This window comes from Rhinopithecus bieti, unplaced genomic scaffold (assembly GCF_001698545.2).
Source record: "Rhinopithecus bieti isolate Rb0 unplaced genomic scaffold, ASM169854v2 scaffold_53, whole genome shotgun sequence".
NCBI lineage: Eukaryota > Metazoa > Chordata > Mammalia > Primates > Cercopithecidae > Rhinopithecus > Rhinopithecus bieti.
Window position 1 is genome coordinate 1,728,054 of NW_016803161.1, and position 16,797 is coordinate 1,744,850.

The 16,797-nt window shown below is 39.9% G+C and overlaps 1 protein-coding gene across 4 annotated transcripts in view; it reads left to right on the plus strand.

The window, feature by feature from the left end:
• Positions 1–16,640, plus strand: part of PTP4A1 (protein tyrosine phosphatase 4A1) — a 52,619-nt gene extending 35,979 nt beyond the window's left edge. The window contains exons 1-6 of one of the 4 annotated variants that reach the window (XM_017867556.1): positions 7,848–8,751; positions 12,438–12,987; positions 14,537–14,629; positions 15,012–15,142; positions 15,377–15,451; positions 16,102–16,640. In XM_017867556.1, the coding sequence (XP_017723045.1) occupies positions 12,883–12,987; positions 14,537–14,629; positions 15,012–15,142; positions 15,377–15,451; positions 16,102–16,219 (522 nt within the window). In that variant the 5' untranslated portion in view covers positions 7,848–8,751; positions 12,438–12,882 and the 3' untranslated portion in view covers positions 16,220–16,640. Of the gene's footprint in view, positions 1–7,847; positions 8,752–8,907; positions 9,647–10,045; positions 10,172–12,437; positions 12,988–14,536; positions 14,630–15,011; positions 15,143–15,376; positions 15,452–16,101 lie in introns of those variants that run through there. The other 3 variants (XM_017867575.1, XM_017867585.1, XM_017867564.1) reach the window with 3 other exon arrangements.
• Positions 16,641–16,797: the final 157 nt, after the last annotated feature.

The following is a 16,797-nucleotide window of genomic DNA, read 5'->3' on the forward strand; positions in this document are numbered from 1 at the left end:
AAAAAAAAAAAAAAAAAAAAAAAAAAAAAAAAAAAAAAAAAAAAAAAAAAAAAAAAAAAATTTCAAAAGGCTTCTATACTCATTTTCTCTTTTGTTCAGTATCTTCCAACCATGAATGGAGCTATAGAAATACACGAAGATAGCAATGTTTGTTGAACATCCCTAGTTAAAAAGCAACTGTGTCAGGATAGGAAAAAAGCATGACTATTGTAGCTTTTGTTAAATAAATATTATTATGCTTGCAGGAAATTGTTCAACAACATTTCTCCTTATGTAAGGCCTGCCCCAGTAATGCTGCTTAGGTCAGTGTCTGTCTGGATTATCTGCAGCCTAAATGCCAACTCTGTAAATTAAACCTGTCAAGTGACAGCTTTGCCATAGCATGCATATCCAACCTTTAAAATTTATTTATACTCCATTCCCTTTCTCTAGCCAGATTAAATTCTCCTTTCCTAAGCTATTTTTGCCTCAGTTCAGACTGTGGCATAATTCAACATGTTCTAAACAATCACATGGAGACTGTGGCCTTCCTGATTTTCAATTCCCAAATGATTTTTATTCAGGCTATAGAACAGCAACAGAAATTTCACCAAATTTACTAAAATAAGAAGAGTCTTCTCAAACCAGATTCCTCCAGGTACCAGTAGGCAAATCAGTCATGAGTTATTTATAGATTCATAATAAATCCTTTATTCAGTGCCCCAAGGAAATGGTGACTTTCAGCATGCAAATGAAAAGTATTCTCTTACTAATCAATCTGTCCATCATTTCTTTTTTGTTTTTCCTTGAGAAAGAGGGTCTTTGGTCTGTTGCCCCAGATGGAGTGCAACGGGATGATCACAGCTCACTGCAAACCCAAACTCCTGGGTTCAAGCAATCCTCCCACCTCAACCTCCCAGGGAGCTACATCTACAGGAATACACCATCATGCCCAGATAATTTTTTTTTCCTTTTGTAGAGACAGGGTCTGACTGTGTTGCCTACATCTTAATACGCATACTAAGTCCTTAACATGCATACTAAGCTCCTACAGAAGTAAATACTATATTAAGCGGCAGAATTACGAATGTGAATACACATTCTCATTTGATTTGGAGACTACCTAGGCAACTTTCAGGTTTATATTTAGATTGATTACAATTAGACATGAAAAATAAGGGACAGAGAATGGGCCTAATAGAGATTGATTCAAGAGAATTGTTTCTTAAAATAGACTTAAAAAAAAAAAGTTGTTCAAAACTGCCTTAATCAATTTTACAGAAAAAATATTACCTCAAATGGTTTGATTTGATGACTTGATAAGATGTTACTTCTGATCCAGCAGGATTCATTTATTAAGGGTACATTTACATCTGTAGTACCCTCCTAGGTGGGTGACTGTTTCTATGTATCTGACTCTGAACAAAACACAGTAGCCCACAGGCAGCTATTGACCTTTGGACTTTGTCTTTAGGCCAGATTCCTTAAAAGGCTTGTTGTGGCAAGTTTATTTGCTCATTGGAAATTTCTGTGTCTAAAATTCCCACTGAAATTAGGATGTAGCACTGCTACAGCGTTTTGATTATTCATCAAAACTTATTCGAAAGACTTTTGATAAAACTTTAAATCAATGTCTTAAGGAAGAATATTAAGTCACTTTTTAACATAGAGCATGTTTTAGTTTTGAATAAAATTTAAGCAGTGCAAACTATATGTCCATAGAGATTCAAGCATAGGCATACCTTGGAGATATTGCAAGTTCAGCTCCAGACCACCACAATAAAACAAATATTACAATAAAGGAAGCCACATGCATTTTTTTGTTTCCCATTTACACTATTTTGTTGTCTGTTAAGTGTGCATAGCACTATGTCTAAAAAATGTACATAGCTGTTTTGTCCCACTGAACCCATAGCTGGAGTTGCCTTAAAAGCAGCAGCAGGAGAATTCCTGCAAGAGAGTACCCCAAACCATTTGGAGACAGGACTGGTTTGAGGTTTCAAAGAAAGAAGCTCCAAATGCCAGAGTGATCAGTCCAAAACATTTATTAAAGGAACTTGCAGGGTGTTGCAATGTATCATTGTGATGGACAGCAAAAGAAAAGTGTTGTTTTACCCACATAAGTCTGTAGTCAGGGGGTGAGGAGATGGAGTTTACATGAAAATTTAAGGAATTTGGCTCAGGGTCGGGGTCAGTTTGTTTCCAGTAAACCTAGATACTATTATCAGTGGCTGGGAATGTTCAAGCTGGTTTGGGTTCAAGCCAGCTGAGGAAAACCTATGGCTACGGCTGGTGGGTCACTGTGATTTTGGTCAGGACACAGAAAGGAAGTGGGGGAAACGGGTACCCTACAATACCTTAATTTAAAAATACTTTTGGCTGTGCGCGGTGGCTCAAGCCTGTAATCCCAGCACTTTGGGAGGCCAAGACGGGCGGATCACGAGGTCAGGAGATTGAGACCATCCTGGCTAACACGGTGAAACCCCATCTCTACTAAAAAAAATACAGTAAAACTAGCCGGGCGAGGTGGCAGGCGCCTATAGTCGCAGCTACTGGGGAGGCTGAGGCAGGAGAATGGCATAAACCCGGGAGGCAGAGTTTGCAGAGCCGAGATCGTGCCACTGCACTCCAGCCTGGGCAACAGAGCGAGACTCCATCTCAAAAAAAAAAAAAAAAATACTTTTGCTAAAAAATGCTAACAATCATCGGAGCCTTCAGCAAGTCATAATCTTTGCTGTTGGAGAATCCTGCCTCAATGATGATGGCAGCTGACTGATCAGGGAGGTAGTTGCTGAAGGTTAAGGTGGCTGTGGCAATTTCTTAAAATAAGACACTGGAGTTTGCTGCATTGATGACTCTTCACAAAAAATTTATCTGTAGCAGGCAGTGCTGTTTGATAGTATTTTACGCACAAGAGAACTCCTTTCAAAGTTGTAGTCAGTCCACTGCTTTATCAGCTAAGTTTATGTGATATTCTAAATTCTTTATCATTTCAACAATGCTCACGGCATCTTCACCAGCGGTAGATTCTATCTCAAGAAACACTCTCTTTTCTCCTTCATAAGAAGCAACTCCTCATTCATTCAAGTTTGATCATAAGATTGCAGCAATTTACTCACCTTTTCAGACTCTGTTTCTAACTCAAATTATCTTGATATTTCCACCATATCTGTAGTGATTTCCTCCACTGAAGTCTTGAACCCCCTCAAGGTCATCCATGAGAGTTGGAGTTAACTTCTTTCAAACTCTTGTTCATGCTGATATTTTTACCTCCTCTCATGAATGTTCTTAATGGCATCTAGAATCCTTTCCAGAATGTTTTTGGTTTACTTTGCTTAGATCCATCAGCGGAATCACCATCTATGGCAACTTATGACCTTATGAAATGTACTTAAATATTAAAACCTGAAAGTCAAAATTAATCCTTGATCTATGGGTTGCAGAATGGATGCTGTGTTAGCAGGCATGAAAACAACATTAATATCCTCGTACATCTCAATCAGAGCCCTTCAATGACCATGTGCATTGTCAACAAGCAACAGTATTTTTAAATAATCATGTTTTATCAGTAGGTCTCAACAGTGGACTTAAAATATTTAGTAAGCCATGCTAAACAGATGTGCTGTCAACCAGATTTTGTTCTTCCATTTATAGAGCACAGCAGAGTAGATTTAGCATAATTTTTAAGGGTCCTAGGATTTTCAGAATGGTAAATGAGCATCTGCTTCAACTTAAAGTTATCAGCCACATCAGCCCCTAACAAGAGAATTGCCTGTCCTCCGAAGCTTTGAAGCCAAGCATTGACTTCTATAGCTATGAAAGTCCTGGATAGCATCTTCTTCCAATATAAGACTGTTTTGTCTACATTGAAGATCTGTTAATTAGTGTAGCCACCTTCATCAATGTTCTTGGCTAAATCTTCTCAATAACTTGCTGCAGCTTCTCCATCAGCACTTACTGCTTCACCTTTCATTTTTATGTTAGGGAGAGGGCTTCTACTCTTAAACCTCATGAACCCACCTCTGCTATCTTCAAACTTTTCTTCTACAACTTCTTAACCTCTCTCAGCCTTCATAAAAATGAGGAGAGTTAAGGCCTTGCTCTGGATTGGGTTTTGACTTAAGAGAATGCTGAACTCTAACAACTCTCTCCTTATCAACAATGAGACTGTTTCACTTTCTTATCATTCCTGTGTTCACTGGAGTAGCACTTTTAATTTCCTTCAAGAGCTTTTCCTTGGCATTCACAACTTGACTGTTTTGGGTATGAGGCCTAGTTTTCAGCCTATCTCTGCTTTCAACTTGCCTTGCTCAGCTTAATCATTTTTAGCTTTGATTTAAAGTGAGAGATGAGTGACTCTTCCTTTCACTTGAACACTTAGAGGCCATTGTAGGATTATTAATTGGCCTAATTTCAGTATTGCCGTGTCTCGCTGAGGGATTGGCCGATCAGTGGAGCAGTCAGAATATATACATTTATCGAAAAAGTTTGCCGTCTTAAATGGGTACAGTTTGTGGTGGCCCAAAACGATTCCAATAGATCACTGTTCACAAGTTGACATAACAGATATAATAATAATTTAAAAGTTTGAAATATTGGGAGAATTACCAAGATGTAACACAGAGAATATGAATGAATACATGTTATTGGAAAAATGGCTCTGATAGACTTGCTTGACAAAAAGCTGTCACAAACCATCATTTTGTTAAAAAAAAAAAGTATTTGCAAAGCACAATAAATCAAGGCATGCCTGTATACTACATATTTATTTTAATAATCATATAAGAAAATTAATTGGATATAAAATAGACTGTTCTAAAACAGCAAGAGGGAAATAAACTTTAACAATGCTGACAGGAGCCATGGCATACTTGAATTTTTAGGACTCTTGTTAAATATGGGTATGGGAACTTACCCTCTACACTAGTATCCAGACACTTACTAGATTATGGCCCATTGGGGTATTTGCCTCTATTAAGTATATTTGCTAGACTGTCATTATATCTTGCAATCTAGTGTCTTTTTCTAGGTTGGTATTGTCCCATTTAATCTATTATTGCAATGATATTACTCTTGCTATATTAAATGTTTTTATCAGACTTCCTTGTAGCCCCAACCAATCTGAGAAGACTGAAAATCAAGGAATCCTTCACTCCTTTTGTAAACTTGGTATAAATGGAATCAATGTTTACTAGATCTGCTGTTCTGATAAAGATTTCTCTGTTATTCTTCATCAAGATTTGCCAGTCTTCCCCTGCACTCTTGCCTTCTGCAGGCTTTCTCATCTTCCATAAAAATATTCCTTATAATATTCTTTTTTTGAAATGAAGTCCTCACTCTGTCTCCCAGGCTGGAGTGCAGTGCCACGATCTCAGCTCAATGCTGTCTCTGCCTCCCAGCCCTCCAGTAAGTCTCCTTCCTCAGCCTCCCAAGTAACTGGGATTAGAGGTGCCTGCCACCATGCCCAGCTAATTTTTTGTATTTTTAGTAGAGATGGGATTTCACCATGTTGACCAGGTTGGTCTTGAACTCCTAACCTCAAGTGATCCACCCACCTTGTTCTCCCAAAGTGCTGGGATTGCAGGCATAAGCCTGTATGCCACTACGCTCAACCTCCTTATAATATTCTTCTAGTCTTATTTCCCAACTGTTGGCTCTTATGTTTTAAATTGTCAGTAGAAAGTCCTGCCTATCGTGATGAGGTCAAGGACACATGTTTTGCTGAGAGAAGTAACTTCCAGCCGAGAATCTTGTTTAGCAGGAGGGAAAATCCTCTATATTAGAGCTTCTCCTGGAGCTCAGAGTAAGCACTGACTTTTAGAGGTGTTTTCTCACTTTTTGATGTCTGAAAGCACTATTTTCAAGTTTATTAGAGACCCACTTTAAAAAAGTACAGGTGCTAATGCTCTGAGTGCAAGTCTGTAAGGGTTAGTGAGTCCTCAAATCACAGGAGTCTCCTGACCAATGTTGGGATGTTCTACTGTTCTCCAAGAATTTGCAGCTTCAAAGTATTAAACTAAATACAGCAGACACCCTCAGCATAGCAGTGAACCACAGTGGCAGCTGACGAAGAAACAGAAACATTTAATGGACTGGTCAGCAAGACCACACTTACGTCTTGTTTAAAATGTGTCCTTTCCTTTGGAAGACTGAGGCAGGCAGATCTCTTGAGGTCAGGAGTTCAAAACCAACCTAGTCAACATGGGGTTTTCTAAAAGTACAAACAAATTAGCCAGGTGTGGTGGCAGGTGGCTGTAATCCCAGCTACTTGGGAGGCTGAGGCAGGAGAATCGCTGGAACCCAGGAGGCTGAGGTTGCAGCGAGCCAAGATCGTGACACTGCACTCCAACCTGGGCAACAGAGCAAGACTCCATCTCAAATAAATACATAAAATAAAATAAAGTGCGTCATTTCTCTCAACAGCAAAAGCCTTATTTTTTCATCCTTTAAATATATTACTTTCATTGTATGATAAGATGGTACCTTGTCTGAGAAGCTAAGACCCCCAGGCCAGTTGAGAATTTGAGAGGTTTCAGAACTTGATGAGCATAGCTGACTGGATACTTCATGTCAGCACTGCTTGTGGTAATTACAGGATCTGTGGATCACAAGGCTCACAACTTGTATCACAAGTTCTACAAGAAAATTGGCTAACACAGATTTGGCTCTGTTAATCATTTGCTGAGTTTATATCTTGTCCCACCAAATGTATTTTTTGAAATGCCATTACATGAAAAAGTTTCACTATTCCAATCATGTGTGTTTACCAACTTTTGGAGTAAGAGTGGCTGATTGAATATGTGCTTTTTAACTACACTATTATATACATTGGCCAAGCTTTTTATATTAACCCTATCCATGAAGTATCACCAATATTTTCTCCCAGTGTGAAATTAACATTTGTCAAAAGCCTTTTGCCATATAAAAGTTTTTAGTTCTTATATATGATGAAATCTGTCCCTTTTTTTACTTGAGTTCTCCAGCCTGCTTAGCTCTGCCCCTACCACCCAAGATTTTTTTTAAGCTTTCTATATTTTTTTAGAATTTAAGATTTTAAAGTCTTTACTTTTTAAAATCATTTATTTGTAAAGGGACATATTTCTCAAGTGTGCTAGTTTCCCTTGATTTTAATGGATTAAAATGTGTCCTAGGTGAGTCATTTTCTTCAAAATGACGATTAGTTTTGTTCCTTTGAAAGTCTGGCCCACGATTTTGTTTTGTTTTTTGAAAGTTTTATTTTACTTACAGTGTTAAGAAAGTTGAATAAATATACAACCAGAGTCTCTAAATAAATCCTAGGATGCTGCAGCGCACTGAGAGAGGACAAAATTTGATCCCTAAAGACCTCTCCAATCTCATACTCGGTGAAAATAACAAACAAAAGGCTTCAGTGTTAGTGGAAAACTGAGTTCTTCAAAAGCAGGTAAACGTCCTGTTTACTCCTTCCCCAGAGCTGAGGAGAAAGGGTTTTCAGATTATAAATAACAGAGTTGCCCTTGTATGGCACAGAACTGCGATAAGACTTTACTTCTGAGGGGCTTAAATAATGAAGTCAGTAAAAGAGGACTGACAACGAACATTAAAAAACGAACATAAAGAAGAGCTTTAGCTTTGACGCAAAGAATTACATCAGTGCTTGACAAAACCGAAGATTCTTAATTTCTCAAAACACTTTCTTTAAGCACTTCCTAACCTTTCATTATCTGAGACAACATATCAAGTGAGCAGCAGTACAAAGGATGCATGTGATTTCGAAATGCCACAATTGAGCCAACTGCAGTTGCATGCGTACGTAGTACAGAGGCGTGATCAAAAAAAAGAATATAGGGAGCACAGGGCTTCGTCTGCATCAAAAGATACTCTCCCCATCTTCTATAGCATTAAGTTTTGCGAAGGTAAGTTTCTCCCCGCTTGAAAGCGCCCCCAGGGACAAGAATTCATCTTGACCAAGCCTAAGGCCGTGGCATGCAAGGTGTTGAGTCACCGGGTACAGCGGTCGTGCGACATAAATATTATTTGATGACGAATGTACTCGGGACCCAGGTGCCAAGGTAAACCACTGGCAAAGATGACCGTGGTTAAGGCAGTAGAAAATAGGGTCGACACTGAGACGCGGTTCCAGCCCTAGAGGGATTGCATTTTACGATTCAGGCAAACTTCGAGTCTCCTCATGTGACATGTGTGCACTCCTGGCTGGTTTTAATTATGAGAAACGTGGTTTGCAGCAGGAGTTCTTCCAGTCGATAGATCGGAATCTCTCTCGCTCCCACCCCTTCTTAACCTCAGGCTTCCTGCATCCCGGAGTCCTCCCGGCAGCCCCTTCCCTCCCCCGCCCGAGGGATGCTCCGGTTCGGCGCTTAGCCATTCATCAACCGGTTCACACCGGCGGCGGCCGCCGCGGAGTGACGTCCGCGGGGGGCGGGTCTCCGCCCCCGCCTGTAGTCTCCCGGCCCGCGGTTCCAGGCCGCGATTGGTGGCTGGAGGGGTGCACGTCGCACCGGTTATAAAGGGGAGGGCTTGTGACGCAAGGGCGCCTCGGCGCGTGTATTGGCTCCTTCGGCTGCGGGCCGGCTCGGCTACGCGCTCTGCTCGGAGCCGCTCACTGCATGGTAGAGTCTGGTGCCCCCGCCGCCGCCTGCATCGCCACCACCGCCGCTCCGCCACGACCACCGCCGCCTCCTGCCCTGCAGCCGCCACCACCGCCTGTGTCGCCGCCGCCTCGGGACCGGCTGTATGATTAGGCCACAATCTTCAATGAGTAAACATATTCCTGTGAGTAGCCGTCGCATCGTCGCCTCTCGGGTTGGGAATCCACGACCGGCCCTCCTATCCCTGCTGTCGCCTTTGTTCGGAGCCCGGCGTCTCCTCCAGGTTGCCCCGGGTTGCAGTTCCGGTGGGTCCCGGGTGGGAGCGGGCTGGTTACGGCCCTGTGGCCGGCCGATTGCGGCCGGCTGTGCGGAGGCAGACGCCGGGCCCCTCGGGGCTGCAGGGTGGCGGTTGACCGCCGGAGGCACAGGCTTTTGAGTCCCTCCCGAGCCCGGGGCGACGGGGGCGGCGCGGTCCGGCTTGCGCGGCGGCCGGGGGTAATTTCGGCTTCCGCAGCGGGTCGGGTGGGTGGCACAAAAGCCGCTTTGTGACCGCCGCCTCCGCCCTTGGCCCTTTGGTCTGGCGCGACCCGTCCGGGCATGGCAGGCTCCGCGGCGTCCCGGGGCCTCTTTGTTCGGCCGGAGGAGAGTGGCTGTACTGGGAGCGGGAGACGTGGCCCGGGGTGGGGCGAGGGTTGCGCGTGTCACTGCGGAGCCGGATACGGGGAGGGCGCGGCGGTGGCGGGTTCGCCCCCAGATCCGGGCGGGCGTGGGGTAGGCGGGACAGCCTGGCACGGGTGGTAACGATCTGGTCCCAGAGCTTCTCGGAGCTCCGGGGTGGGCGCGGGACAACCACTGGGTGCAGCTACACCCCTGTGCTCGACGGCCGGGACCCGAGCCTCAGACAAAATGGCCTCGGCGCCCGCGCCTGACTGAAGGCGCGGCGCGAACCCGTGATTGCGGCGCGGAGAGGGGGCGCAGCGGGCGTGCTCGGGCGCACACAGCCGCGTGCGCGGGGCGGCGGCCCTCGGGGGCATTCCGCGTGTTGCACCCCTGCCCGGGCCAGAGAGGGGTTCTGCTAGGTGAGAACTTCGGCCCTCCGCCCCGCCCTCCTCCCAGGCTCCACCTGGTAATTCGAGCTGTTCCGGATTTATCGCCCCACCTCGGGCTCGTGATAATGGGAACAAGTCTAGTCTTGTCCTTTCTCTGGGCCAGTCGTGGAGAAATGGCCTGGGTCGGAGCGTCTTGGAAACTGACAGGGCTACTGTTAGTTACACTGACGCGAAGGACTTCCCGTCCGGGCACCAGCATACATTTCCCCTGCCAATTTTGGAAGGGCCCTGGATGGCGCCTTTTGATCGGGGACTGTTTAGAACTGTTCCTGAACTCTGTGGTGTAATATGTTGTTGCCTCTTATTGGTTTGTGGCAGCAGTAGCCAACCACAGCCAGAATTCTGAGGGTTTTTTATCTTCTGGCCGCGGAGCCCCCTACCAGTCCACGAGTATTAAGTGATTTACACTACGATTGGAACCGTTGACCTGCTCGACATCCAGATCCTGAGGCAGTGCTTCCTGTTAGTCAGTTGAAAACTAGATCATTCCCAAGAGTGAGCAGCATTTTACTCATGCTTTCTTAGGTGCTCTAAGACCTAAGTAGATGTAGACAGACTATTCAAGGAATTATTTGGCAAGAGTTACACACATTAATTGGCTTGACTCTGCAGTATAATAGTGACTTAAGCTTCTGCACAGAGATTGCTCTTTCTTCCTCTCCCTTCTTATATATGATTGTGATTGTAATGCAACTGATATGTGGGAGGGAAAAATTCCCCATCATGGATAGTTCTTCCTGTGGCTAGGATATTGGGAATGGAGGAGTGTCTTGGGCGGAACAGAAAGCTATGGGTCGTCACCACTGCTTTAACAGACAAGACCCCCAGCCACTAGGTGGCTCCACTCAGTGAAACTAACCAGTTCAGGAAAGGAATTCTTAATATGGTGCTTTCTCTGCTTCCTGATGAAAGTGCTTACTTACATGAAGGGATATGGCCCGACTAGGTTGTAGCCAACAGGAGTTTTAGCTGTTAAATATGGAAATAGTGGTGTGAAATACTATCTCAAATCAGCTTTTAATTGAAAAGTAATACCTGGAAATTAGAATACTCTGTTGAGTCATTATAAAGCTTTTAAAGATCATTGTATGTCATTGGGAAAGTGTACAGAGGTAGTATTTAGAACTTGGGGTGAAAGTATAATGAAATTACTTTCAGATTGCTAGTCTCTCTTCACTGTAACTGTGATGTCTTTGTAATTTAGACACTTAATTTTTTAACCCAGCTGACCAAGTAGGGGGAGTAACCTCTGAGGGCTTGTTTGAATAAACTTGTGACAATGAAAGTTACCTTTCTTATGGGACCTTTTGATAAATGACCGTTAATGCTATTTCTGTGTTTTACCAGAAAAGTAGACTGGGTTTTTGACTTGATGTTTTCTGCAGTAATCATCATAAGAATTATTCTTAAAATTTAGCAAAGTTCTAGAAACTATAACTAGCATGGGACTATTTAAAGGTGTAAAATGGAAATGGGAGCAGGTCGTTTGAATTTTAATTTTAAGACTTCAAATGCTTACATTTAAGCGTAGAAACTAATGGAACCTTTTGTTAAAACTTTTTTGGGGATGAGAGTATACATGAAGTGCTTTAGGCAGTGGCTATGAATTACTGGTCTTGTTAACCTGTTATTAATACTTTCCTTAGTGCCCTCTTTACTCCCAAGTACACGGGTACCTTATAAACTATTTGGAAGAAGACTAATTATTAACATCAGTGTCTTCCATGGACATATTTTAAAACTATCCTGTGACTATTGGTTTAATGTTTGATATTGGCATAAAATGATTTAGTTCTTAAGGGGGAACTTAGAGAAAATATAAATACATTCATATTTGTTTATATTTATTGGTTACAGTAGTTACTTTGCTTTTGAGACCACTTCCACATTCAACATCCCTTTGTCCCCCTTCTCTGAGTTGGATTTCAGTTTTGAGTTGTATATGTGACATTTTGGTTTTAAAATACAAAAGAACACTATTAAAATTATGAATATTTTCTTTATAGTTATAAATGAGAGTTCCTTCCTTTTTAAACTCATAAGCATACATTCTTATATTTCGTATAACAAGTTGATTTTCAGGGACTCATTTTTCTCGTCTTCAGTTTAATGGGAATGATAACAGATTGTTAAGGATAAAATGAGATTGTAAATATAGACACACTTAAATCATTCTAAGAAAAGGATATAAAAGCATAAAGTTGGAAAGGAACTTAAGATGTTTCAGTTTATGAGTTAAGTAAATTATGCAAGACTAATAACTTCAGAGTTATCTGGAGTTTGTATTAATGTGTAAAATGTTTTCATTAGTTGGAAAATCAACATAAAGTTGTGTATGTAATTACAAAGTTAAAGAAAACAACTATCAAAAGGAATAATTAATAGAATCATAATTATATGTTATATATAGATATATAGAGAGAATATAACTATATAGAATATGTATGAATATGTATATATATGAGTATGTATATGAATTTCACAAAAATGTAACAATGGGCTTTTTTTTTTTTTTTCTGAGGAATCTTAGTAATAGATCATGGATTTCAGTTTAATCTATCTGACTGCTTGTTTTATGCTGATTGATTTAATCTGTACTCACCCCTTGAGTTTTGCGATTTAAGTAAAGGTTGAAGAAGTGGCTCAGGCCCTGCTTTAGAAAGATAGTTCTGTACTTAAATAGTGTAAAACCCTAATATATTTCTTTTGAATTGGAAAATAACTTATTCTCTCTTTCTTTCTGTCTTTTTCTTTTAAACAGCAATTCTGTGGTGTTCTTGGTCACACATTTATGGAGTTTCTGAAGGGCAGTGGAGATTACTGCCAGGCACAGCACGACCTCTATGCAGACAAGTGAACTGTAGAAACTGATTACTACTCCACCAAGAAGCCCCCATAAGAGTGGTTATCCTGGACACAGAAGTGTTGAATTGAAATCCACAGAGCATTTTACGAGAGTTCTGACCTGGATGGGGTAAACCTCAGTGCACTTCTTTTCTGTTGGCCTCAGTATTACTGGATTGAAGAATTGCTGCTTCTTGTTAGGAGGTTCATTTCATTTATCATTACTTACAACTTCATACTCAAGCACTGAGAATTTCAAGTGGAGTATATTGAAGTAGACTTCAGTTTCTTTGCATCATTTCTGTATTCGATTTTTTTTAATTATTTCATAACCCTATTGAGTGTTTTTTAACTAAATTAACATGGCTCGAATGAACCGCCCAGCTCCTGTGGAAGTCACATACAAGAACATGAGATTTCTTATTACACACAATCCAACCAATGCGACCTTAAACAAATTTATAGAGGTAAGATTTGATATGTTTTAGTAGCTTAAATTGATTGCAATATAATAGTGGAGCTTATAGCTAACAAAATAAATAGTACTTTGGAAAATATGAGATGGTATACCTACAATTCCAGTTCCCAGAAATGTCAATGTCTTCTATAGGTTAGAGGTATATTTATACATTTTGAGAAGGGCATGTGCTTGAGTTCATAATTCTTGCACCTGAGTTTGCTTAAATTGATATGTGGACAGTAAAACAGTATAACTCTTACTTATCTTGTAAGAAATTTGCATGGGAAAGGTTGCCATTTATGGATTTTTTATATCCCATTTATGGATTTTTTATATATCTGCTTAACCTAATGACTAATGCCATAAACCAAAGTTGGTTGGTCTTGGACCCCATTTGATGCTTAGAATCCCTCAACTACAAATTCTGTTCCTTCCTAATGGTAGCTATGTAGCCAAAACTACCTGCCTCTTTTTACTAGGAGAAAGGAATTAAATGCTGAATAATGTATCAGGATGTGCACACTTTTACTTTATAAATACCTACAGTTGTTAAGAAACAGCAAATAGGCCTCTCAGAAGATGTGGAAATACTTTTTTTTTTTTTTTTTTTTTGAGACGGAGTTTCGTTCTGTCACTCAGGCTGGAGTGCAGTGGCGTGATCTCAGCTCACTGCAACCTCTGCGTCCCGGGTTTAAGCAATTCTCCTGCCTCAGCCTCCTGAGTAGCTGGTGAGGGAGGGGGTACTACAGGCGTGCACCACTTTGCCCAGCTAATTTTTGTATTTTTAGACAGAGTTTCACCATGTTGGCCAGGCTGGTCTCAAACTCCTGACCTCAGGTGATCCACCCACCTCATCCTCTCAAAGTGCTGGGATTACAGGTGTGAGCCCCCACGCCTGGCTGGGAAATACTTTAATGGTGCTTTAATTTTTATTACCATATGTTTTATTTATGTGTATATATATAATATATAATTTTTGTTACTATATGTGTGTGTGTGTGTGTGTGTGTGTGTAATGTCAGGAGAGTTATAATTAGTAATAATGCATTTTGAAGTCTGTAGTTTTAAATGGTATGTGGGCTTTTTTACTGTATTTAAGACTTCATTCTATGTACTTCAAATGAGTAAAGTTTAAGGAGGGAGTATAATTGAGTCAAGTCAGATTACTCAATTAGTTATAAATAATGCCTTTAGTTATATTTACCTTTGTCTGCATTGCTGCTAGCCCCTTTTAGTTAATGTTTTATCCCAATCCGGTATTACCATGACTATAAACAACTTCAGTGTATGAAGGGGGCATACCATTTAAAAAAAAGAAAGAAAACTTCTCCAGTTTATTAAAATATGTATGGTATTTAGAACTTTTCTTTTACATTCTAGCATTGTCATTTAAAACAAAATTTGCTTTTGTGTTAAACATAAATATATTCTATCATTATTTAAATGATTTTCTGTTAACCAGCATACTTACTGATCAGAGATGATCAGAATATAAAATATTGAGTAATAGTGATGTGGTTAAACATTAAGATTATTTTAATGTATGTTTTATCCAGGAACTTAAGAAATACGGAGTTACCACAATAGTAAGAGTGTGTGAAGCAACTTATGACACTACTCTTGTGGAGAAAGAAGGTATCCATGTTCTTGTAAGTATTTAACAGTTCCTATGTTTTTATGGTGCTATGCTACAAAAGTTTATTCAAATAGTAAATTCAAATATCTATTTAAGTCATAAATAGACCTCAAAAAGCTAAAAAAAAAAATTATATTATTGTGCAGAATCGTAATTTCTAAATAAAAGTGAAAAGCAAAGCAAGGATTTGAAGTTGTGAAACATTTTTGTAAAGATTGAGCATTTAGTCACATTTGGTAGACAACAAGATTTAGTAAGATGTGATTAAACATTAAAATGAGAATGCTTTTGAAAACATTTGCATGTTAGAAATTTAGAATTATTACTACAGTGTTTATATTAATGATCTATTTTAGATATTTAATTTTTAATATTTAAATATTCTTTTGACTTAGGATTGGCCTTTTGATGATGGTGCACCACCATCCAACCAGATTGTTGATGACTGGTTAAGTCTTGTAAAAATTAAGTTTCGTGAAGAACCTGGTTGTTGTATTGCTGTTCATTGCGTTGCAGGCCTTGGGAGGTAAATGAATTTATCAATTTGATTCTATGTAAAAGTCTGGGTTGATAATGAAAATACGGAAACTTGAAACATCCTTATAGTTTTTTAAATATAAAGTCAACGTTTGTCATAGGTATTACTTAAACAGGAAGGGTGGTAGATAATGATACTTCTGAGTTGGGGAGTGTTTGGAGAAATAAATTTATGAAGATTTGATTTTGAAAAAAGTATTTATTAAAATTCTCGCCTTACCAGAGCTCCAGTACTTGTTGCCCTAGCATTAATTGAAGGTGGAATGAAATATGAAGATGCAGTACAATTCATAAGACAGTAAGTAATGGATTCTCTTTTCATTTCCTTGTTGAATTGTTGAATCCTTAAATCAAGATACTACATTCTTTTTTGCATTTCATGCAGATGCTTATATTATTAAGATTCTAATCCAACAAGAGTTTTTGAATTATTGTTTTGCTTTAAATACTTGATTGAATATGTTGGTGGTTATTTTGTATTTTTATTGAGGTATAATTAAGATACAATTAAAGATACAATAAAATGCACAGGTCTCTAAAGGAGACCAGTTGACAATAACAGTCAAATTAACCATCCAATACAACACCGAATATTTTGAGTGCTCTAGAATATGCTTTTGTGGCTTTTGTAGTCATCTTCACTGCTACCAGAGGCAACTTCTGACTTCACTATAAATTAGTTTTGTCTTTTCTTGGACTTACATATAAATGGATTTGTGAGTTGACTATTATAACTAATACTCAAAAGAAGATATATAGAAAATTAACTTTCTATTGTTTTTTCCATTTGCACTGATGTGCCTGTTCATATTCATTTCTGCATCAGGTCACAGCCTAATTAATCAAAAGATAAATTGCCACAAGAACGGTGATGGTTGTCCATAAGACACTAAATATTACTGTAGGGGGCTTTTGCCTTCTTTCATATTTTTTTTTTTCCCCTCCCAGAAAGCGGCGTGGAGCTTTTAACAGCAAGCAACTTTTGTATTTGGAGAAGTATCGTCCTAAAATGCGGCTGCGTTTCAAAGATTCCAACGGTCATAGAAACAACTGTTGCATTCAATAAAATGGGGTGCCTAATGCTATTGGAAGTGGAACTTGAGATAGGGTCTAATTTGTTATACCTATTAGCCAACATGTTGGCTTAGTGAGTAAGTCTAATGAAGCTTCCATAGGAGTATTGAAAGGCAGTTTTACCAGGCCACAAGCTAGACAGATTTGGCAACCTCTGTATTTGGGTTACAGTCAACCTATTTGGATACTTGGCAAAAGATTCTTGCTGTCAGCGTATAAAATGTGCTTGTCATTTGTATCAATTGACCTTTCCCAAAATCATGCATTATTGAGTTATGACTTGTTTAAATCTATTCCCATGCCAGAATCTTATCAATACATAAGAAATTTAGGAAGATTAGGTGCCAAAATACCCAGCACAATACTTGTATATTTTTAGTACCATACAGAACTAAAATCCCAGGAACTATGAACACTCTAGACCTTATGTGGTTTATTCCTTCACTCATTTCAAACATTGAAAGTAGGGCTTACATGGTTATTTGCCTGCTCACTTTATGTTTACATCTCCCACATTCATACCAGTATACATCAGGTTTGCTTAACCATTGATTTTTTTTTTTTTTTTTT